Genomic DNA, 22,809 nt, shown 5'->3' with positions numbered 1-22,809 from the left:
GAATGTCAAGCGAATTTAAAATACTTGAATCGTTTGATTGGATTTATTGCAAGAGAATTGTCATAAGGACTATTACAAATTTACCAGTAAAAAGTTAACTAATTGATTAATGTTAGCCAAACATGTTTCATTTCATACCACCAATTCATTAAGGGTTGGCTAATGCTGAAATATTTAATTGGTGTTGTAAGGAATCGAATAATTTGATCAAAATTAATACACATACCATTTTCGGTTTTCGCAAAAATGTCGATCACTTTAGTCTATTTGAATCGTTCTCCATAGTTAAAGGCCTAAGATGACAGAACATTTTTTATATAATATATTTTTTGAACAACTATAGTAATATAACTCATCCCGCAAACAAACAAACCCCACGAGTACACATTTGTAATATTTTGGGAAGCATCGAAATTTACTGATTTTTGTTTGAATTAGTGCTGCACTAAAAGCCCAGAAGTTTGATATATAGGGTTTTTTAGTAAGAGCGCTTCAACCTTTGGACTTTTCTGAATAAAACACAAACGGTTTGACTTTTTTAACTAATTTTTTTTTTTATTATCGAGTTTGCACATATACATTTAAGTATGAAATTCGATTTTTTTTGCATGACCACCGCGTGCACGTTTTACGAAGTCCAATCGTTGAACCCAATTTTCGACCACTCTTTTGCATAAATCGGCCGAAATTCCAGCAATTTCGCGTTCAATATTGGCTCTGAGCTCACAAATCGTCGCCGGCTTGTTACTGTAGATCAATGACTTCACATAACCCCAAAACGGGACGGCTTGTTAAATGGACCGTAAAATGGCCGTAATGCTCTTAAAGTAGCAGCAACAAAACGATTATTTTCATAAAAAATTTGCACGATTTGCAATCGTTGCTCAAGTGTGTAGCGTTCCATGATGAAATGTATTCTAATGAAGTTTACAAATGGCAAGCGAAAAATAAAAAATATTGCGTCGTTCGCCCTCCCTATCGGAAAAAAGTTGAAGCGTACCTATTGAATAACCCTATATATACACATACATATAAATATATTTCACTGCAGCCGAATCAGTAGTATTCGGATTTTGAATGAGAAAAGGTTTTTACTAATAGCGGTCGCCACTCGCCAGGTAATGGCGGAGCTCCGAGTGTATTTCTGCCATGAAAAACCCTCACATAAAAAGCTATTTGCAATTCAGAGCAAATATATATTTGAATAAAAAAAACCCTTATAGGTCACTTTAAAATAATTGAAAATAATCGATGACCGTAAATGCTGGGCCAAAAAAGAGCCTTGAGGTTAGACACCTACCCTTAGAGTTTTAGTATGCCTTATTGAAAATCTCAATACAGTATTTTTAAGGATTTACTACGATTTTGATTAAATTTTGCATTGATGGCCCCAAATATACTGAAGAAAATCAAGGGTTATAAGGGTTACATAAAAAGCAAGTGAGAAGGAGTTTGTGAGAATAAAGATTTCGTTTAAGCACACTTAACTTTCAATAATTGAAGTGTATTTCAAAATACGCGCCAATAATTTCTTTTAAAATAAGACATGTACAAATTTTGATTTTTCAGATGTCCCTATTTTTTATTCAAAATGTGGCTCTTAAACAAAAATATGTTAAAAATTACTGCATTGAAATGTCCGCCATACACTCGATAATAGATAAAATCTGTCAAAAAGTCGTCGTCGATTCCTGAATACCTAATTGTTGGGTGCGTCGATATATCCATGTTGAAGGTTGTGCAGCGCTACTTTGCGCTACAGTAGCAATATTCTCAACAGTACGTCCAGTTTTTCGCCTACTGGTACTTCTTCAGTGCTCGACAGAACGAGTTTCTTGAAATTTTTCCACCAACCTTTGAATTGTCGACTCGTTCGGAAGATTGTTTCCACCAATCGCGAATTTTGCGATGCGTTGTTCTTAAGGATCGATCATTTTCATGGTGTTGATGGTAGAGGTGTTGTCTGAGTGACACAGTTCAGACCCAATTAGTACAAACGATGCCATTTTGATTTACTACATATAGAACAACTCCTTTTTATGAGTCGAGCCATCTTGCTATGAATCTTGCAGAAAAGAATATACACGACATAATTTTCTTTTCCGATACTTTTCTCAAGCTAACTATACCATCGAGCATTCTTACAGAACTCTATGTCGTAGAATACTCAGACCTGGGCACTCACACAGATAGTGAAATAGTGTTTCCTTAGATTCTTCTTGATTGCAGCTTCTACGCGTACGGCCACTCCATCTTCCTGGCATGATTTCCTAAAGGCCAATGGCCGGTTATTGTTGACGCAATTCTGAATATATCTGCTCTTGGTTTTCTTTACAACTCATCAGTTATGAATTTGTTGCAATAGGACCACGTTTGTTCAGTTATTTGGCGGGTATTCGAGTTAGTCTTTTTGTTAACGACCTACTTCTTAAATAGCGAGAAGATCTCTCTTTTATGCACCTTGGGGGCTGCCTATTTCTACCCCTTGGGATACGTTATAAGATCATTTTCGTAGTAAGTGTGAACAATTTTAATGTGTTGTATTCGTGGCTAAAATTGTACATCTCTCGACTTTTATCAAGTCGACAAATTTAAAAGAAGGCATAGAAAAGGAATTGTCTAGGAATTATTCACTGCTGACACCTAGACGCCATTTTGGAAAGAAGATTTATAATGTTTTATTCATTTATAATTATATCACATTATTATTATTTAAATTATTATGATTATTAATTAAATTATTAATAGTTAAATTACAAAACTCGAGGGACTAGCTGCTACGACTATTGGCCTACGTAAAGACCGAGAAAAATTAATAGCGCGGCTCCTTTTTTATCACTTTTTTCCCTTTTTGTTGCTGTTGTTTTGTGTATTTGAATGCTATTTTGAATATTTTGGAAGGAAAGGAAGGAAAAGGAAACTCATTGTCGATCAAAAATTCCATACAAACAAAGAAGAGTTCTACAAAGTTTTCCTCAGAACTCCATGATTATTTCCATGATAATTCGAGTGTCTAATAATATTGTTGATATTCAGTTTTTAAGCTCATTAATTAGTATATTATTTTAGTAAAGTAGTTGTAGGTTTCAGGTAGCTTAAAGCTCCCATTTTCCCGCTTTCATTCAAATTTGTAGTATTTAAAGAATTCACGAGCGTTGATTTTTTTTTAAATTTCAATGTACTACGCCACTGTATCAAATTGGGCGGAACCTCTGAAGGAAAATCGATGAATAGACAAGTAAGTAGGATAAATTGAGTTAAACTATGCTTATAATTCAATTTGTGTGACAATTTAAAATCTTTTGGTGCTTGTAATGTGATCTCTTGCTGAGCGATGATGGCATACAAATTTTTGGCAAAGTACACAAGGACAACCAACTTTATAGAAGCGGCAGCGTAGAGCTGGCAAAAGGCTGTTGAGTCTTTTAAATATTTAAATTGTTATTGTTGTTGTTGAAGCAATTGATATGCTTTTCTTTGGTTCTTTTGACTTTGATTGAGTTCAGCATACACGCAAGCCACACACATATACACAGTCTTACTTTCGACATCACACAAAGCGAGAGCAGATTCTTGAAATGCCACGCCGTCCTCGCCGCCGCCGTCACAGCCACAGCCATTGACGATGAAAGTGCAATTTAAGTAGTCTACGCTAAGACGCAGCCGAGGTGGCTGACTGACTTTGTGCGAAAAAAGGAAGCGTCGTCGCCGCATTCGCAAAGCTAAGTTTGTTAACCATTTCGAGTTCAAATGCCTGCAGCAGCTGGGTTGCTTGCTCCTTTTAATGTAAGTAAACTTCAATGCCGCTTTTATGCCTGCCAATCAAAAGCAAAAAAAAAAAGGGAAAAATAAGTGAGTGATTTTACTTAAAGTAAAGCAACTACTTGCTTCTGTTGCTCGTCGCAACGAGTTCAAGGAGCAGCGACCGTAGCAACGTTTTTTCAAGACAAATGTATACCAAAGTTCAGGGAACCTATTTTATGCAGTTGTAAATCAATACGCAAAAATTTTAGCAGTAGGTGGGGTAACTGGCGGGCGGTGTTGAGTGGAAATAAATAATCGAACAGTAAATAGTCTCATTTAACATGCAACCTCAATTATAGGGCAAAGAATATTCAAACATTTTCTGACACAGATTTATCGATTTCGAATGTTGACTTTGCACAGTTTTGTGTTTCAGGTACGCTTGAGTTTACTTTGATAGGAGTTCATTTCCAATGGAAATTCCAAATTAATATACGCAGTTTATTTACTTTGTTAAAACGTTGCTTGTGTGGGTATTTATTGAACTTGACTCACGAAACAAATGGAAGAGATAAATCTTCACTACCCAAAATAATAAAAACAATGCATATAAAAAATCAGAAATCAAATGCTTTCATATCAATCCACCAACTTTTATCATGTCGTACGTATGAAAGGAAAGTTCAAGTGATATGGACATTTGCTACTTTTGATAAATGGTAGTTGTGACTTTTGCTTTTCACAGCAGTGCATACTTAAATATCAAAGAGTAAAGGAATACAGTTGCGAGCATTCGGAAAAGTATTAAAAGCTAGTCTGAAAGTTCCAAATATCACGCTGACTTTTGGCTAATAAACAATAATAAGTATAGAAAGAATGAAATAAATAAATAAATAATAAGCAAGGTTGTGAGTCAAAGTGAGAAGATGGAAATTCTTACATAGTGTTTGAAAATTTTTAGACTAAACAGCAACAGCTGAGGGTTGGATTTTAAACAAAAACTTTTTATATGCTTCTTAAGGCTATCTGATTCATGGAGAGCAAAAAATCGTTCGGAAGAGAGCGAAGAACGACGACTGGAGGCGATCGCTTGCTAAAACTAATGTATTCTCGGCAACGGTATAATACATCTAGAAGCCTACAAAATGAGTGAATATACTCGCACCGGTCTTCGTAAAAGGGTATGCTAAGTGATCCAGATCTTGGGAGAAACAAGTAAAGCCTTTTGGCTGCCTGTTTTAGCAGGTTGATGACGTTTTGTTTACTGACTTCTTATGCGGGTTGATGGCACATAAGTTTGCTCACTCAAAGGTCACGTTACCGCTCGTGATCGAGTGCATTTGCAGCATTTCGACAACAACAGAAGGACGACGAAGCATCTCAATATTTTTAATGTGAATAACCACTGGATTTAGGTTGATTTTCTGTAGGAAATTATGGAGCCATAAAGAGGTCTTGTGAACCATGGGTTGTAGACTTGATATTGGAATACAAAACTATTTTGTGTGTCAGTATCGGCAATACATTTAACTTTAATAAAACGAATTTAGAGTAGATTTCAAAGTTTGTTTAAAAAATTCAATAAATTTTATTTAAAATTTCAAACTTTTCTTTAGAGATTTTATGAAATCGAGTTCATTAAATTTTGAGTATAATAACGAATGCTCGACAATTTTTGGAATGGAGTAAATGCACAAGACCGCCCTAGACGAAATGGGTTAGTGCGAGACTACCATTCAGAATTCGGAGAGAACGAAGGTTCGAGTCTTCGTGTGAAATGTTTTTTCTAATAGCGGTCCCCCCTCAGGGTAGGCAATACCAAAAATCTCCCAGCGTATTTCTGCCATGAAAAAGCTCCTCATAAATCTATCTGCCGTTCGGAGTCGCCTTGAAATTGTTGGTCCCGCCATTAAAAGAACAATAGCAAGACGCACGCCACTAATAGGGGGGAGAGCTCGGCGAACACCAAAAACAGGTGTCAGTGCCAATTATACATATAACTATTTGTGCTCAAATTTTGTTTTAAAAGAAAATATTTTTGGATATTCAGTAAAGATACAGTAAAAAGAAAGAACTGTCGATTACGTGCGAAAATATTGTCTTTGTGAATAAATATCATATTTGTAAGAAATTGGTTTTGATATGGAATAAACGAAATGGGTAGATTTCGACTAGAATGGGTAGATTTAAATGAAAATGGGTAGAATAACTTTCGTATTTAATTCTCTGCATGTAAATATTTGACTTTACAACAGTTGGTATTTTCTTTGCTTCTGCGTTAGAAATACCTTTGAGAAAACTAGACTTTTATTTAATTTATGAGATTATACAGAAAATCAAGAGATTTTACATAGAAAATAAGCAAATGATAAATAAATGTGTGAATGTATTTATTAAAAAGCGACAGTTGTCATACCGATAATCTGCCCAGCTCTAGTAGTGGCCTCACCATGAGTGTACTCCTGCAACAACTGGTGTCAAAGTGGTTTTTTCTAAATTGATAGCAAAGTCTTTTTACTTACACATTTGTTAGAAAATCAACTTTTTCTAGACACCAATAAGCTTTTATAAGAAAACATGAATTAGTCGGATTAACTTAATTGTTTTTATCTTCCCGGAAGCTATGCACTTAGTCTTGCCATAAATTCTATGACAAATTTTAGAATACGTACGGCGATAACAAATTCGCAGAAAAAATTTTCTTTATTTTTGCTTTTGTTCGTATGCATTTTCTACTCATAAATTAAACTCTATTCAGTGACAGATTTCGCTTGCTAACAATGGAGTAGGGTACTAACGAAAATCGCATTGCAGTGATTGCATCACAAAATGTGGTAAAAGTGCAAGTGAGGTTTACGATTTGCTGAAAGAACTTACAATAATATTTTGATAATATTTTTTCATCGTACGAGCAATCTTTTTTCCTAAATGCCTGAAGTGAGAGGCAGAAAACGAAGTGAGAATTCGCAGAAATCGGCTTAGAAAGCAGAAAATCATTCCCAAGAAAATGAATGCATCGAACATATCCATGTGCAGAGTAATCAGAGATGATCTCCACATGAAAGCCTTCCGTCACTCCACTGGCCATCTTTTGACAACGCGCGCAAAGAAAATTAGCCTCGACAGATGCTTCTTCGGTGGCACGCGGTCAACGGCCATGAAAATATTCTTTTCACAGAAGAGAAAATTTTTAATGAAGAAGTTTTTATTAAGCAAAACGACGAAATCTATGCTAAAACTTCTCGATACGCAAAAAATGTTTCTCCTAAAGTTCAGCGTGGTCACCATCCAGGCTCCGTAATGGTTTCATGGGGAGTGTCTTGTAAATGCATTACATCTCTTCATTTCTACGGAAAAGGGGTAATCACAGCGGCAAAAGTGTACCAATAAGATGTCTTAGAAGGCGTGGTGAAGCAGTACTCTCTTCAATGGAGAGCGTTGGATCTTCAACAAGATTCCGCTCCAGCCTATAAGGGAAAAACCACCCAACAGTGACTAAAAAAAATTTCCTGGGTTCATAGCCGCAGAAGATTGACCATCTGGAAATCCAGATCTGAATCTATGGGACTACAGTTTGTGGTCAGAATTGGAGAATATGCCCTGTCAAAGAGAGTCTGCCTGGAGAGTCTCTTACAATCCTTGGTTCGAACAGCTACGTCAATATCCATGGAAACCTTGCGTGCTGAATGGCCAAATCGTTTGAAGGCTCGTGTAACAACAAAAGGCTATGATTTAAATTAAAAATTTAAATTGTTTTTTTGTTTTTAATATTTACATGATTAAATAAAACTAATTTCGTTAAAACAGTGTTAAAATTTCATATCTATAACGGACTTAACTTGTAACAGAACTTATGGCAGGACTAAGTATTTCTGCGCCTGGTATTTTGTGAAGAGCATATAAAATCTCATCTTCGACAAAATCAATAGCCTCCCATTGGAGAAAAGTAAAAAGAAGAAGAAATTAGGAATACCAAATTAAATATTGGTTTCAACGAGTCTGATAGCCACCCAAATGAGAAAAGTAAGCTTTTTGATATCTGGAAAGTGGAGACTTACTTTGACTTGTCATTTTTTGCAGGTTTCTTAGAACAGCGCTATTTCACAATATATTTATAGAGTATTTATATTATGGTATAGAGAAGAAGGTTAACTGAAGCACAAGAATCAAAAATCCTTTCGACAAAGAACTGTATATACTTACATAAATAGCTTGGAATGATTAAACTCTATTCATAAAATTTATACAAGATCCGATCATCATCATCTATTAGCGTTACAGCCCGGGTTGGGCTTTAGCTGCCCCAGCAATCTTCCGCCATTCAACCCGACGCAGCGCTAGAGACTTCCAGCTTTTAACGCCTACATTTTTCAGGTGACGTTATGCAGCCAAGTTGTTTTTGGTCGGGAACGGGGTCTTGAGCATCAAGGATTGTAGTCCAGCAGAAGTTTTTGTAGGCTACCGTCATCCATGCCGATGATGTGACTTGCCCATCTGATGCGTTGCGACTTGATAAATCTTACAATATCTTTGCCATTGCATAGACTTAGCTGCTCCTTATTGTACCTGATACTGTACTCGCCATCGTCTTCGCGTATTGAGCCAAATACTTTACGCAATACTGTGCGCTCAAAAATTCTTACGCAGTCCTCTTCTGCAAAACTCATGATTAAAAATCTGCGCCGCTGTTTCTATAACTATCTTCAAAAAATATTTCATTAAGGCACATTTTTGTGCCTAGCTTTAAATACATTTTTTTCTGAGTTTCAAAAATGTATATACTGTACCGAATTTCGGGTTCCCGAATTTACAATGTAAATATCCCGTAATCCTATCATCACAAACTACTATATTTCTTGCCTGAAAAAAGTTACTTTACTTTTATGATTTTCGAAAGTCAATTTATTAATTTAACTTTATTTCTTTTGATGTCTGTATAAGAACTTATAGATATCACATAATTAGTGGATTCTATGAATCACTCAAAAGGTTTGATGAAATACAGATCTTCATTTGGCTTTGGCTCAATGAGCAATTGTACTATGTCTTCAGCTTGGATATAAATCCCCATTATAGCTGGTAAATTTAATTTATTTCGAATCAATACCACGTAAGGATATATATTTATATGCTTAAATAAATAAAGGCAAGCACTCCAAATAATCCCAGTACAAGCGTATATCGAATATGTGGCACCCACATACACACACTCGTATATAGACATACCCACACACACACAAATGCCCGGGCACCTTTCTATTGTGCATTGCATTGCCATTACTCACCTTGGTATCTTGTCATATGAGTCCCACGAAGTTAAGCAATTATAAGACGAGTATCGACTGTTACTCGCCATGTTACACAATAAATTATCCATCGGTGTTTAATTTGTGTAAGAGCATATGGGACTAAGGGAGGAGGGGATGGAATGGAGGGAAAGAAATAGGAAGAAGAATAGAAGGGCAAGCGTGGTAAAGCAAGAAGTTGGGCGCACCAGATTGATTGTGTCAGCTTACGAAGTGTAACTAAAAGAAAATAGGTGAGTTGATAGGGATAATTGGGTCATTGGGGCGTATGAGTAATGCTGCGGTTTGTACTAACAATTACATGAAGGGTAGAATATGTGTGTTTGCATGTTTTTTTTAAATAGCAATTCTTGGTAGTCAATGTGCGTCACATATCGTTGCCTAGAAATTCAAATGTAAGTATGTGTAACATGAGTAATGGTGTACCCTTTATGTTGGTAGCTAACAAATGTCAAATGATAGCCGGGTGTATTAGCTTCAGGTATAAGTTGGTAATATGGTAGCATGATGATAAGGCATTGTGGACGGATGTAAACGACTTTTAGTAAGGGGAGACAGGTAAGGTAAAGAAATCACAGTTGGGTTGCTGCTGAGTGAAATTGCTCTATGTGTCGGTGGGGGTATTACAGGTTTAACGTCTGTTGTTGTTGCTTTCGTTCACTGCTTCCTTTTATTCGTATTTTCATACGCTTGTCGCCGCAGTATTGCCACCAAGGGAAGTCATTACGCTATTTGACGCAGTTTATTTCGTAGAATTTTTCATAGTTATATTTTAGCACTGCAATGACCCCATTGCGCTCGCTTGACATTTTAGTCGTTGTTTTATTTATTTGATTTATTTTCGAACTTTTTTTTATTTTTCGCTATTTGTGAGAATTTCAGTTTTATAGCTTAATTCATTGCGTAACTTTGTCTATGCACTACAACTTTGATGGATAACACTATTAGATGGATGGTTTATGAGTCACTTATTTTTCATTGGATATAAATTTTTATTATGACCGCTTGCCAATGTGTGGTTGCTGCTGTGCTGGTTAAGTCGAATATTAACTGTAAATGGTAAGGAGAAGTATTCGCCACAAGTATAGCGATTTGCTCAAGAAACGAGGAAGTAGCGAAGAAAACAAAAGAAAAACAGCAACTAAAGCTGCTTCAAAAAAGTGCGTGATATGTATTCGGGTGATTAGATCAGCAAGAATTGATTGACATTTGAAATGAGTTCAAACATAGAAAAAATCATTATTTGACCCTCAATCTAGAATTAAGGCTGGTAGTACGAGAATAAGCTTTTAGCATGAACATTTTCGTGCGTTGATTTATTACGATTTTCGAGGGAGACTATCGTGAGTGGAGTTCATTGATCAACTTATAATAGTTTGACTTTCAACGCTGAGGCACCACACTTAGCCACTCTTAAATCCTGGAGCAACGAATTACAACGTGGCCGTCGATTCTTGTAGAATGATTTTCGTGAAGGCCGTCCAAAAACGGTTGTTGTACTAGAAACAATCAACGCTGTGCCTCAATTGATAACGCAATATCATCACGTGACATATCAGTAGATAGAAACATCCTTGGGGCGTAGTGGGACCAACAAACATTTAATATTGCATTAACATTTGGTCAAGAAGGTTTGTTCTCAATAAAAAAAAAATAAATAATTGGCGCGTACACTTCTGTTCGGTGTTTGGCCGAGCTCCTCCTCCTATTTATGGTGTGCGTCTTGATGTTGTTCCACAAATGGAGGGACCTACAGTTTCGAGCCGAGTTCGAATGGCAGATATTTTTATGAGGAGCTTTTTCATGGCAGTAATACACTCGGAGGTTTGCCACTGCCTGCCGAGGGGCGACCGCTATTAGAAAAATGTTTTTATTAATTTTGCTTTCACCGAGATTCGAACCAACGACCTCTCAGTGAATTCCGAATGGTAATCACGCACCAACCCATTCGGCTACGGCGGCCGCTGTTCTCAATAGATCCCGAATAATTTTACAATTGGCCGAAGCAGGACTGGTGGCGGTTGGTGTAATAAAATGTTAACGAAATTCAGCAGCGATATTTCAAAGCACGTCTATGGCATCGTAATAGCTGACAACTCTTGGACTTATGCATATGCGCCAGAAACAAAACAGAAATCGGCAGTATGGATGTTCCAAGGCGAGCTCAATCCAGCAAAAGAAGCATCTCAAAACAAATAGATGCCTCTTTTTTCCAAAAATCTGAAAACAGTCAATTCTGAGTGATTGTTTGCCAGACTTTTTTTGAGAACTAAGGAAACCCAACCGGCGAAGACGTAACTTCCTGCATTCCCACGACAGTCGGTTCTACGTCGGAGCGACACGGATTCGTATGCGGCCAAGGACTACCACTCCAGCAGCACATCTGTTACACACATGAGAAATGTTTATGCTACTATAACAATAACAAAAATAATCATCATTCACCAAGCCAATGCGAGCTCTCAGGTGTCGATTCACACAAGAGAGATTTTCAGCACTCAAAAGATCAAATTAATGGATCATCCGCCTTATAGCATTGACTCGGCATTTATAATTACTTTCTGTTCTCGAACATCAACACCTAAATTTGAAATAAACGTTTTTCAACATCTGAAGAAGAAGCATTTACACAGCTCTATTTGGAGGAAGGGCCGAATTTTATTGACTTACAAACGTGCATTTTGAAAAAGAAACAATTATTTGACTATGTCTTCATTATTGGGTGCAAAATATGTATATAAAAGCCAACTATAATACTTGTAGTAAAGTCAAATAATGAGAATGAAATTTATTAATTGAAATCCTTAACTTGTCTACTAATCCCCGTTCGCCAGACTGTTGCTGCTGGTCCGGGAACGAATGGGTGCGTGGGACTCCAAGAAGAAACACGTCATCACTAGCTTCCCAGAACGAAGACGCCAAACCGTGCTGCGGTGGACAGCGAAACTGATTCCATCAATTGACAAATGGGTCCAAAGGTACTTCGGAGAAGTGAACTACTTCTTAACTCAGTTCCTCTCGGTCCACTGATACTTCCGGAGTTACCTATACCGTATGGGTAAGGTAACCAATTCCAAGTGCATATACTGCGAAGCACATAGCGATGACACTGGACACACGTTTTTTAGTTGTAACAGATGGCTTGCGGAAAGAAATGCTCTGAAGGAGCAGATTGGCGATATCGCACCGAGCAACATAATCAGCAAAATGCTCGAACGTGGGGACAGCTGGAACGCGGTAAAGAAATACATCGAGAACGTACTACGAAAAAAAAGATTGAAGCCGTACAAAGTGAAGCCGTACAGATAGAGACACAAGAAGACGAGCCTATAGCATGAACGCTGGCAACAAATATGGTGGATCCAGACGTGGGTGACTAGAATTGTTGGATGCCGTTCTGGGCCCTCCCGAAGTAATATAGAAAGAAGTTCCGGGAAGGGTGTCTCTCCAGAAGGAAAGGAGGGATCGTTTCAGTGGCCGCACCACACGCCGCAGTAGACAACGGTCGCTGTAAGTGCGAAGGCATTTTGAACCCTACCTCACCTACAAAAAAAAATTTTTGTTGCAACTTAATGGCGTGAAAGTGGCACCCCCCTGGATCAGAAAAAAATAAGTTTTGGCATCACTGCTTCATAGAATATGTGAAAGAGACGTATTTGCTGCCTCCGTGTGAAAGCCGAAGAGAAACATTGTGCGCCTATGCCCTTATAATTTGGCCTGCTGTGACCTTAGGGGACCCGGTGGTGGGCCAGATATTTCGAAAAATCGATTTTTTGTTTTTTCGATATTTCAAAAGTATAGTATCTTAAGAATATAATGTGAAATTTTCATGCGAAAATTTCTTATATTATAGCTTCTACAGCCCATTTATTTGGTGGAGAGCGGTTCGCGCGCTCCTTTACTTCAAATTTAAACTCATTTATCTCGAAACTACTTTTTTCGGCCTGGTATTGTCAAAAAAAAACTATTCTACCGAATCGTCTGAAATTTAAATATGTTGTTCACAACATCAATGGCTATCGCCCGTTCAAGAATTATATTATTATTTCAATTATTTCGTTTTTTTTTATTAAAGAACTGAAAAAAAAAACAGATTTTTAGAGTGTCAAATTCACAACCGCCCCATTTTGTAAAATTTTTGTTTTGCTCTAGTAGCGGGAAATAGCTACAGTTTTACTGGTTAATAATTTTTTTGGTTCTTGTGTTTCAGATAAATAGAAGAGCCAAAATGGACAACATCGTGCAGGTTCAATTTTTCGGGACGGTCAACTTCAGCGCCGTTTTTAATATTATTAAAATTAAAAAATAATTTTGTTTTCATTTTTATATATTATGTAAAAGAGGAAGCCCAAAAAATTTAAATATCGTTTTTGTTTGTATTGTAAAAAAATTGCTGAAAATACCCCAAATTTTCGAGGTCTAGGCCACCGGGGCCCCTTAAGCCAATGCTCTGTCCGGTTCACTTGATTAGAAGCAATAATTTTTACAGAAGAAAATGGTTGATAAAGCAACCGTGTTTGATGTAGTAATCCAAGATTTTCTGATAACTCAAGTGAAGACTTGAAAATAAACATGGATCAAAATATTATTGCATCTAACGGTATTTCGTAGTAGTAAAATTTCAGCAGCCGTAATATTGTGCTTGATTTATTGGTTCTTTTGAATAGAGGAATACCGGAAATATAGAAAATTTTGTATTTCTTCATAAACACATTGATGAATGGATTAGTATAAATTCTCCAGATTGTATGTGTAATTGGCGCATACGCCCTTTTTTGGGTATTTGGCCGTGCTCCCTCTCCTATTTGTGGTGTGCGTCTTGATGTTGTTCCACAAATGGAGGGACCTACAGTTTCAAGCCGACTCCGAACGGCAGATATTTTTATGAGAAGCTTTTTCATGGCAAAAATGCACTCGGAGGTTTGCCATTGCCTGCCGAGGGGCGACCGCTATTAGAAAAATGTTTTTCTTAATATAATTTTGGTGTTTCACCGAGATTCGAACCTACTATACGTTCGCTCTGTGAATTCCGAATGGTAGTCACGCACCAACCCATTCGGCTACGGCGGCCGCCAGATTGCTTAACCAAATTTCAGACTAGGCCATTTTAATTATTCGAATTCAAGCATTTTTGTGCTTGTATGTACTTAGATCTGTTGCGCCACACTTTAATTTGTACTAATATATATTAAAGCTACTCAAAATATTCGAATTTTTAGAAAAACTGTTTCAAAGTAATGAACCATATAGTTTTCATTCCAAAGAAGAATGATCACTGCTTAGTATTCATGATGCGTTTGATGACGGGGGCAGGTAATTTCCATACACAAAAGAAATATTTCTCAAACATTTTTTTTTATTCAATTAATAGACGTATTCAAGATATTCATTTACTTACTTTAAATCAAAGTGGTATTTTCCAAAGACGCACCCGTCAATTCACCTTGTCATCCCATTCCTCTACTTAGGCACTTAATAACCAGGCATTCCAATCAATTTGACGCATTAAAGTCAAGACTTTTGTGGCAGCGTTAAATTTCACACCAACTTTTTGCCCCCAAATGTCTATACGACTTCATTAAGTTAAGTTGTCTGGCGTGAAAATATATTCATATTTTGGCACCGCAGACACGACATTTGTTGAAGTGCAGGGGGCATGGAAGTTAGGCAATTAATACATACATACGCATTAAAGTAGGTATGTTTGCGAGTATGGATGTTGGTAGAGTAAAGACTTTAACATGTTAAACATAACTTCTTACCCATGCACACACGAAAATGTATACATATCTGTCTATACATATACAGGCAACACATACTGAAATTGCCTTTGACAGGCAATATTTTCCAAGCCATTTTCGCGACTGCAAACAATTTTACAAGAATCTCCATATAGCCAATAAACTTTGTGCATAAGCAGCATTACATGGGAGTAACCATAACGATTTTCCACTTGAACAGCCAAAGCCGACATTGTAATTTATGATGAATTACTAGAATGCCAGCAAATTATTTTTTGTCTTTGGCTTTTGTTGAGAGCTTTGGCTGCTTACATTGCCTTCCTTTTGTAGTCGTACAAGTCATCAACAAAATGCACATACATATATTTGCATATACGCGTATGTATTACTGTGTACATATGTACATAGCATAAAGGGGAAGTGCACAAAGGCGCCGCAGAAAAGCTGAATTAACAGGGCAAATAAATGTGTGGGGCGAATCTATTTACAAATCATTTATATGCTTATTTATTATAATTTGTATTTACTTAATAACCATTCGTTCAGCAGTGAGAAGGTTAATGAAGTTAAACATATACATGTATGCACTTATAAACATGCATTCATTAGGAAATATTATACAATAAATAAGCCAGGCAAGGTAATATTCATACTAGTTCGTAACTAGTCCCCTTCTAGTGACTTTCTTCTACACTTAAAATGGGTGCTGAATTTTATGCGAAAATTTGCCAGGAAGTGTCAATTACCCCAAATTACGCCCGTTTTAGATGGTTCAGAACTAGTTCTCGACAGATGAGTTCTTGTAAGCTTGCATCACTTTTTCGTTAGTTCTGAGCCAGTCCTCCGGTCCACTTGAGCCCACTTGGACGAGAAATGAAACTTGTTCCTTGTGATACCATGAGAAAGGGAAAGTGCAAAAGCACAGGAATGAAGTGCCGGTAGGAGAGTTATGAAAACGGCCGAACGATGAGTACTTACGTTTACGTGAGCTACTTCGTATTGACCAAGAAACACTTTTTGGTGGTAAAAATATTTCGACTTACATTAATTTTCGATTTTTATATACTCTCCGCGATCTGCAGCTCCAAATTAACAGCAAAAAAAAGAAACACCGAAATAGAAAGCGCTTAAAACCACCAACCTGAGAAAACGAGGACTTAATTTTGGCGGCCGCCATAGCCAAAGAACAAAGATTATTGTTGTGTACTCCGCCATAAGTATGAATGGCTGCTATTACCCATGAAGTCACAGCAAAGCCTGGTTTTTGGGCTGATAATTTTATAATGAGCCGTGTCCGAATGGTTTCGTGCGTGACTACCATTCGGAAATCCAAAGGTTTGGAATCCCGTGTACGACACATCCAGAAATTTTTATTTTAATAGCGGTTGCCCCTCGGCAGACAATGGCGAACCTTCGAATGTATTTCTGCCAAGAAAAATCTTCTTAATATATAAGAAACCATCTGCCAATGGGAGTCGGCTTAGAACTGTAGTTCCGTCCATTTGTGAAAAAATAAAGACGCACACAACAAGTAGGAGGAGAAGCTCGGCCAGACACTCAAAACAGTGTGCAAGCGCCAATTATATATACAGTGAAATCTCTCCTGGGTGGACACTCAATGTCGGTCAGCTTTTGTATGTACAAACAAAGGTGGCCACTTAAAAGAGGGTGACTTCGTTCGATTCTTAAGATTTGGTATAAAAAAAATACACCAACGGAGTTGTCCGGCTACTAAAGGTGTACGTATGGATAGATTACACTGTATTTGTATATAACTTTCTATATAAAACCCTTACTTTCACCAATTCCCCAAAACAAAATCCGCCCATATTTCACAGTTTCTGCTTTGTGCATCAGTCCACGAGCACCTAAAATTACCTACTTGAGTGCCTTCTTGAGTACTCAGAAAAATCTTGTTAAAGAAATTCAGAGATGTAACGGATATTATTTTACACAAGCGACATCATTAAAATCAGCTGCCTAAGTAAACACTAGTTTTTTACACATGGGCGACTCCACGCTCGACATTGACGTCGATTCTCCTATAAATCGGTTACTTTTATGTTTGTGTATAATAAAAAGTAAACTGATAAAATTTAAACATTTTGAGATTTATTCAGTGTTGTCAGTCAGTGTTTAAAATCTGCAAGCTATCCAATCCAAATTAACGGGGAAGACATAAAAATATACTCAAGTGCAAAATACTTAGGCATAACGATAGACTCAAAACTCACGTGGAAGAAACACATACTGAACAAAAGAAACGAGATGAAAAACAAATTCCGACAACTCTACTGGCTACTAGGAAAACAATGAACTCTAAGCTTATTTAATAAACAAATGATATACAATTCAATAATCAGACCGACATGGACCTTCGGACTAGAAATTTGGGGGACTGCCAGTAAATCAAACCTACAAATCATTCAGAGAAGTCAATCTAAGATGCTAAGGATAATCACAAACGCATATTGGTACATAAAAAATGACGATATTCACCGCGACACTGTCACAGAAGCAGTAAAAAGAAGCAGCGGTAAGCACATCTTGCGACTATAAGAGCACAAAAAGCATGAGATGAGACCGATACCGGAAATGGAACTTAAACCAAGAAGACTAAAGCGCAAAACACCCACAGATCTTGCTCGTACTGTAATATAAAATAAAATATAATAATATAAAATTATAGAAAACTATGTATTAGTAAAATCGTAACTAAATACCATCAAAGACAATAATATTCTCTTTCAAAGGGAAGGGACATTTTAATTCCAAACCCTAATACCAGTTATTTATTGTTAATATTAACAGATCGTAATTTATAATGGAAATAAAAAAAAAAACAAAAAAAAAAATTCAGTGTTGAAATTTTTGATAAACAGTTTTGAATGCGAAGGTCACATCGGTGCGTTTTAATATTTTTAAAATTAAACGAACTAAAAAAAAAATATTTTGGAATTTAAAAGACAACAATTTTTTTTTACAAAATTTTTACAAATTTTTTTGGAATTTTTTCCAAATTTTATTTTTTTTTTTTTAATTTTTTTCCACAATTTTTATATTTTTATTTCTGTGCTTACAATTTGTTTCTTGCTTTTGTCATTAATAGCTGGAGGCACGTTCAGTTTTTCCCAAATTTCGAAACCAGATGACTCTGACGGCTTGAAACTATGGTGTGTTAGTTTTCGGTTTTTTTTAAACATCAACAAAAGTGTTTTAAGACCACGTATTCGAAAACTCAAAATACCTTGCCGACGTCTTGTAACTTTGCTCATTCTTTGCTGCAAAGTTTACATGCAATTAAACATCTTGGCTTTATTTTTTCGAGTGATTTTTCTTAGACATACAAAAGACAACAAGCTGCACCAATTTAAAAGGTCCTCGAACAATCCTAACAAGTGCAAGCGTAAAACGTATGCATGAAATGTTGAAAAATTGTGTCAAGGACATCAAATTGAATTTTTATTGCCATTCTTGACTTTTTTGAAGATAGATTTGCGGAAATCTTGAATGATATCACTTGAAAGATATTTTTCACACTTTTAATTTTTCTGGAAAATTTACCCATTTACGTTCCTAAACAAAAATAAGAAGCTCCATTATTTTAGTACTAAAAATACTTTTTTTACATTCTTCTTTCTTCAAGCGTTTTTGTTTTTTTGGAAAAACTATTTTTGAAAACTAATTTTATTTACAAAAAAATCGATTTTTGGTGCTACCTTCAAATCGGTTCTGCTCACGTAATCCTTAATATTTTTCCCGCATATGCTGTGGGAAATCTTAAAACTAAGTGAGCTACGAATTATTTCTCAGGTCATGATTTACAAGAGTGGTTTCGTATATATGTATATATACATATTTTCTTTTTGTTTTTTGTTCTTGATACTTCGGCTTGGAGCAATTTTTTATAGAGCTAAATAAAGTTAGCGACAAAAGTACATCCCGACATATTATTTCACTGATATCAACATTTTTTAGCTAACGCGGTATTAGGGTTTGTGAGATGAAATACCTCCGAAATTCACTGTCCCTTATATTAGTAATTACGAGCGGTTTTTTAAAGTAAGTACCGTTTTGTTATAAAAAAAACAACAACTAAATTTTTTCTAAAAATAATTTATTCAGCTGAAAGGCCATACTTTACTCTACTTTTCTACATAACTCCCATTACTACTGAGGCATTTATCATATCTTGGGACCAGCTTTTGTATGCAATCGTCAAAGAAGATTGCCGTTTGATTAGCTTCACAGTCGTTCTCACTTTGTCATCATCGGAATGGCCGCCAGTTGCTTCTTCAAGTGCATGAACAAATGGTAGTCGCTCGGTGCTAGATCGGGACCTGCGCTCAGCATGCCATGTCTTTTGCTGCTACATCGATCGTGCCACCACGAGCCAAAAAATCGACCAGCAACATACCCTTTTTGTCAGAAAACACAGTACACATGATTTTCTGAGGAGAAATTGTTTGTTTAAATTTCACTTTCCTAGGGGATTGTGAATGCCGCCATTCCATTGATTGCTGTTTCGATTCCGGTGTAACGTTGGCTACCCATGTTTCATCGCCTGTGACAATATGGCTTAGAATGTCATCCCCCTCGTAACTGTATTGTTCGAGAAAACTCAATGCATTGCCCAATCTTTTGGTTTTGTGCTCATCAGTCAACATTTTTGGCACCCAGCGTGAACATAATTTCCGATAATTCAAACGTTCGGAGACGATTTCGTAAAGAATACTTCTTGAGACAGCAGGAAACTTTTCAGATAAGAACGAAATCGTGAATCGTCAGTTCTCTTTCACTTCTTAGTCCACTTTTTGAATCAATTCATCGGTAATGACTGAAGGTCTCCCACTTCGTTCCTCAGCATGAATGTTTGTGCGGCCATCTTTAAAGGCTCTAACCCATTTTCGCACAATTCCATCACTCATAATGGTTTCACCATACGCTTCACTGATTTGGTGATGAATGTCAAAAGATTTGAAGCCTTGAGCACAGAGAGACCGTATTACAGTACGCACTTCACAGTCCACGGGCTTCTCAACTGGTGGAGGTATTTTAAAATCACGCTAACAGATGTAGACTCGATCCCATGGTTCCATAATGGCTTCTGTGGCTTCCCAACAGATGTAGCTACAAGACGTGCATGCGCTAAACGGCGATCGCAGCGCTGCGGCGGCGTAATTTAAAAACGGTACTTACTTTAAAAATACCCCTCGTATTATATAAGGCGTTCATGCATTTTAATTTGAAACATTTCTTGCATTAGGAGATAAATCCAAAAAATCTTCATAAACAGAATTGAAGGGATCTAAATTACGCCCTACGTTCATTGAGTTTTATTAAGCCAATTCCTGCATCTCAGTCTCGTTTGTTTTTGATTAACCTTAAGTCTTTAGAAGTAAGAAGAGAAGTCCTCTCGCTTTTAAATCTTTAGCATTTTAATTTTATCAAAGGCAGTATTGAGTGTTTATTTATTTTGGAAATAATTAATTTCAATATAGCGCAGTTTAATCTTCGTAGCTCTTTACCTTTTTATGGTGCCAAATGAAACATACGCGTAAAGCTGCTTTTGTTGGAGCCTTAAGGGAAAATAATTCAATCTCGAGTTCTGTCGAAATAGATTTTTCTTCACCGAAATGTGTATTTTTAATTACTTTATATTCCATTTTTTAGATTTTTAAATCAAAGTCGAAAGTTGCTCTCCTTTTCGTTGTAATTAGGTTGTAAGAAAGTTGTATTCATAGACTAAGTATAATAATAATAAATAAATAATTCCTAAAAGTTTCATAGTGGGATTTACACAATTTTGCGTGTTATATTCAAAACACCCATTATTTGAGACCAGCCAAAGAAAAATATATTACCCACATGTCAAATCGTTTAAATTTTTACGAAATAACAAATTTCCCGTACACACATTTTCTTCTCTTTCTCTGTTTTCTCCGACAAGAAGCATCGCTCGAACGAGACTCTTAATGGATTGACTTTTAACTTTGCCCCTCTTCGAACGAAAATTCTTTGTGTGTTCTTATCAAACCAAGCAGACATGTTTGTTTCTTTGTTATTGCCTTTTTTCTCTCTACAAATTTGAGCAATCGAAACAATAAATTCTATAAAAGCGATATTAAAAAAAGGGCGGTGGAAGAAGATGATGTAGAAGAGAAGAATATGATTTATTATATCGACATGACTATGTGTTTAATCTCTGGAAAATCAGCGAGTAACTCAACCCACACAAGACGCACGCGCTGCTTTCTAGGCAGTTCAATCAACCTACAGCTGCCGATAAGTCAGACAGTGTTGGTCTCCACTTACACAACGATTACGATTAAGCCATTAAAGCCAGCGAAAAGTACAATTTTCTTAACATCGACAATTTAACTATTGATCTATAATATTTAATAGGCATTTCAATAGCCTTTACGGCACTTTGTTCCTTAACGCAACGCCTTTAAAGAAATGAGCCGTAATGCAGTGAGACTTTTAGTTTTTTGTCTTCGTAGTTGTGTAAGTGCTAGCAGTAGAGGTAGTGAGATGAATGGGTAAATGAAGGGGAGGTTTGCGAGTTTTGATTGGTGAACAAGATGAACGAGTTTATTACCGCTATTTCAACAAAAAAATGATGTAGGTTATAAAAAAGTGTCACAGCAAAGAGAGACCATAAAACTTGTATGCTTCATTTACTTTTTTATTTCAGAATTTTTTTATTTCAGATTCTTTTTATTTCAGAGTTTTTTTTATTTCAGTTTGTTTTTTGTCAGTTTTTTCTTTTATATTTTTTTGTTTCAACTTTTTATAGTACATGGTTGGCATTACCTTTCATCTACTTCGCCATACGGTTATTGTCATATCATTTTACCTTTCGGAGAGCAGAATATGTTTTGATAACGGTCAACCCATTTCCCATGGGCTGTTTTATATTTGTTTCCAATATGACCATTGTACGTAAGTAGCAGTAAATATTGATTGTAGGATAATACAAAAAAAAAAGAAAGTATTATAAATAAATAAAGACCCATATGACCCTGCATGACCCATAAAATATTGAACAAAGGATGTAGTTTAAAGAGAAAAAGCTGCAAATATTTTGAAAGCTCGCAGAGTATGTAGGAACATTAAACAATTTACTGCATATCTTGAGAAATACTTTCACTGAGTGGGTTCGTGTGTACATTAGGGTACAACACTCCCCCTACGAAATAAAAATTCTTACTGTTTTTCCATCGGGAGTATACAATACAATTTTTTGTTTTTAATTTTAAGAGTTACGTAAGCTACGTAAATTTAGAAGTACCTTCAAAATTCAAGTTTTTTATTAATAAAATAATAAAATTCCGATTAAAAATAAAAAAAAATCACCCCAGATAATCATCATCACTATAAAGTCTTGTGCCAACCATTGGTTCCACTTGTGGATTTGCGACAATGAATATTGATATGCGTTTGTCTGCCTTTATGTAGTAGAGCCAAATCACCCACTTATTTTGTTCTATTTACTTCTAGTAGGGTTTCTCACTTTGGGAAGTACCCAGTCTCTGGTTAGGGTTAATATTTTCACCACTAGAAAGATTCAAGTTGGAAGATTGACAGTAAGAGGTGATATACGAGTACATCATGTCTCAAGATAAGTATTCAAGTTACACATACCGCCCTTAATGAAACCTCAGATAATAGAAGAGTGGAAGTTTTATGACTCTACAAAATTTCCATTAATTTGACACCTACTTGATCCCACACCCTTTTTGGGTGTTCGGCCAAGCTCCTCTTTTTATTTGGTGTATTTCCACAAATGAAATATAAATATTTATCTACAATATTTACTTATTTTTTTAATTATGGAATACTATTATATTCTCACTAGCTATGCATTTGTAAGTAGAATCGATAACTTTGTATAAGACTCTGCACATTGCTTCTCAATGCCGCTCCAGTAAATGAAAAGTCGCTATCTTAGACATTATTGAGTTCACTTCAGGTTCGCGAATGGGTGCCTTCATAGTAAATATAATTGAAACGTC

General features: G+C 36.2%; 1 protein-coding gene across 4 annotated transcripts in view; it reads right to left on the bottom strand.

The window, feature by feature from the left end:
* Positions 1 to 9,143, bottom strand: part of LOC129243560 (potassium channel subfamily T member 1) — a 180,165-nt gene extending 171,022 nt beyond the window's left edge. For all 4 annotated transcript variants that reach the window (XM_054880657.1, XM_054880656.1, XM_054880660.1 and 1 more), the window contains exon 1: positions 9,030 to 9,143. In XM_054880657.1, coding sequence (XP_054736632.1) covers positions 9,030 to 9,121 — 92 coding nt within the window. In that variant the 5' untranslated portion in view covers positions 9,122 to 9,143. The remainder of the gene's footprint in view (positions 1 to 9,029) is intronic.
* Positions 9,144 to 22,809: the final 13,666 nt, after the last annotated feature.

This window comes from Anastrepha obliqua, chromosome 4, assembly GCF_027943255.1.
Source record: "Anastrepha obliqua isolate idAnaObli1 chromosome 4, idAnaObli1_1.0, whole genome shotgun sequence".
Taxonomy (NCBI): Eukaryota; Metazoa; Arthropoda; class Insecta; order Diptera; family Tephritidae; genus Anastrepha; species Anastrepha obliqua.
This window is presented reverse-complemented; position numbering and strand designations above follow the sequence as displayed.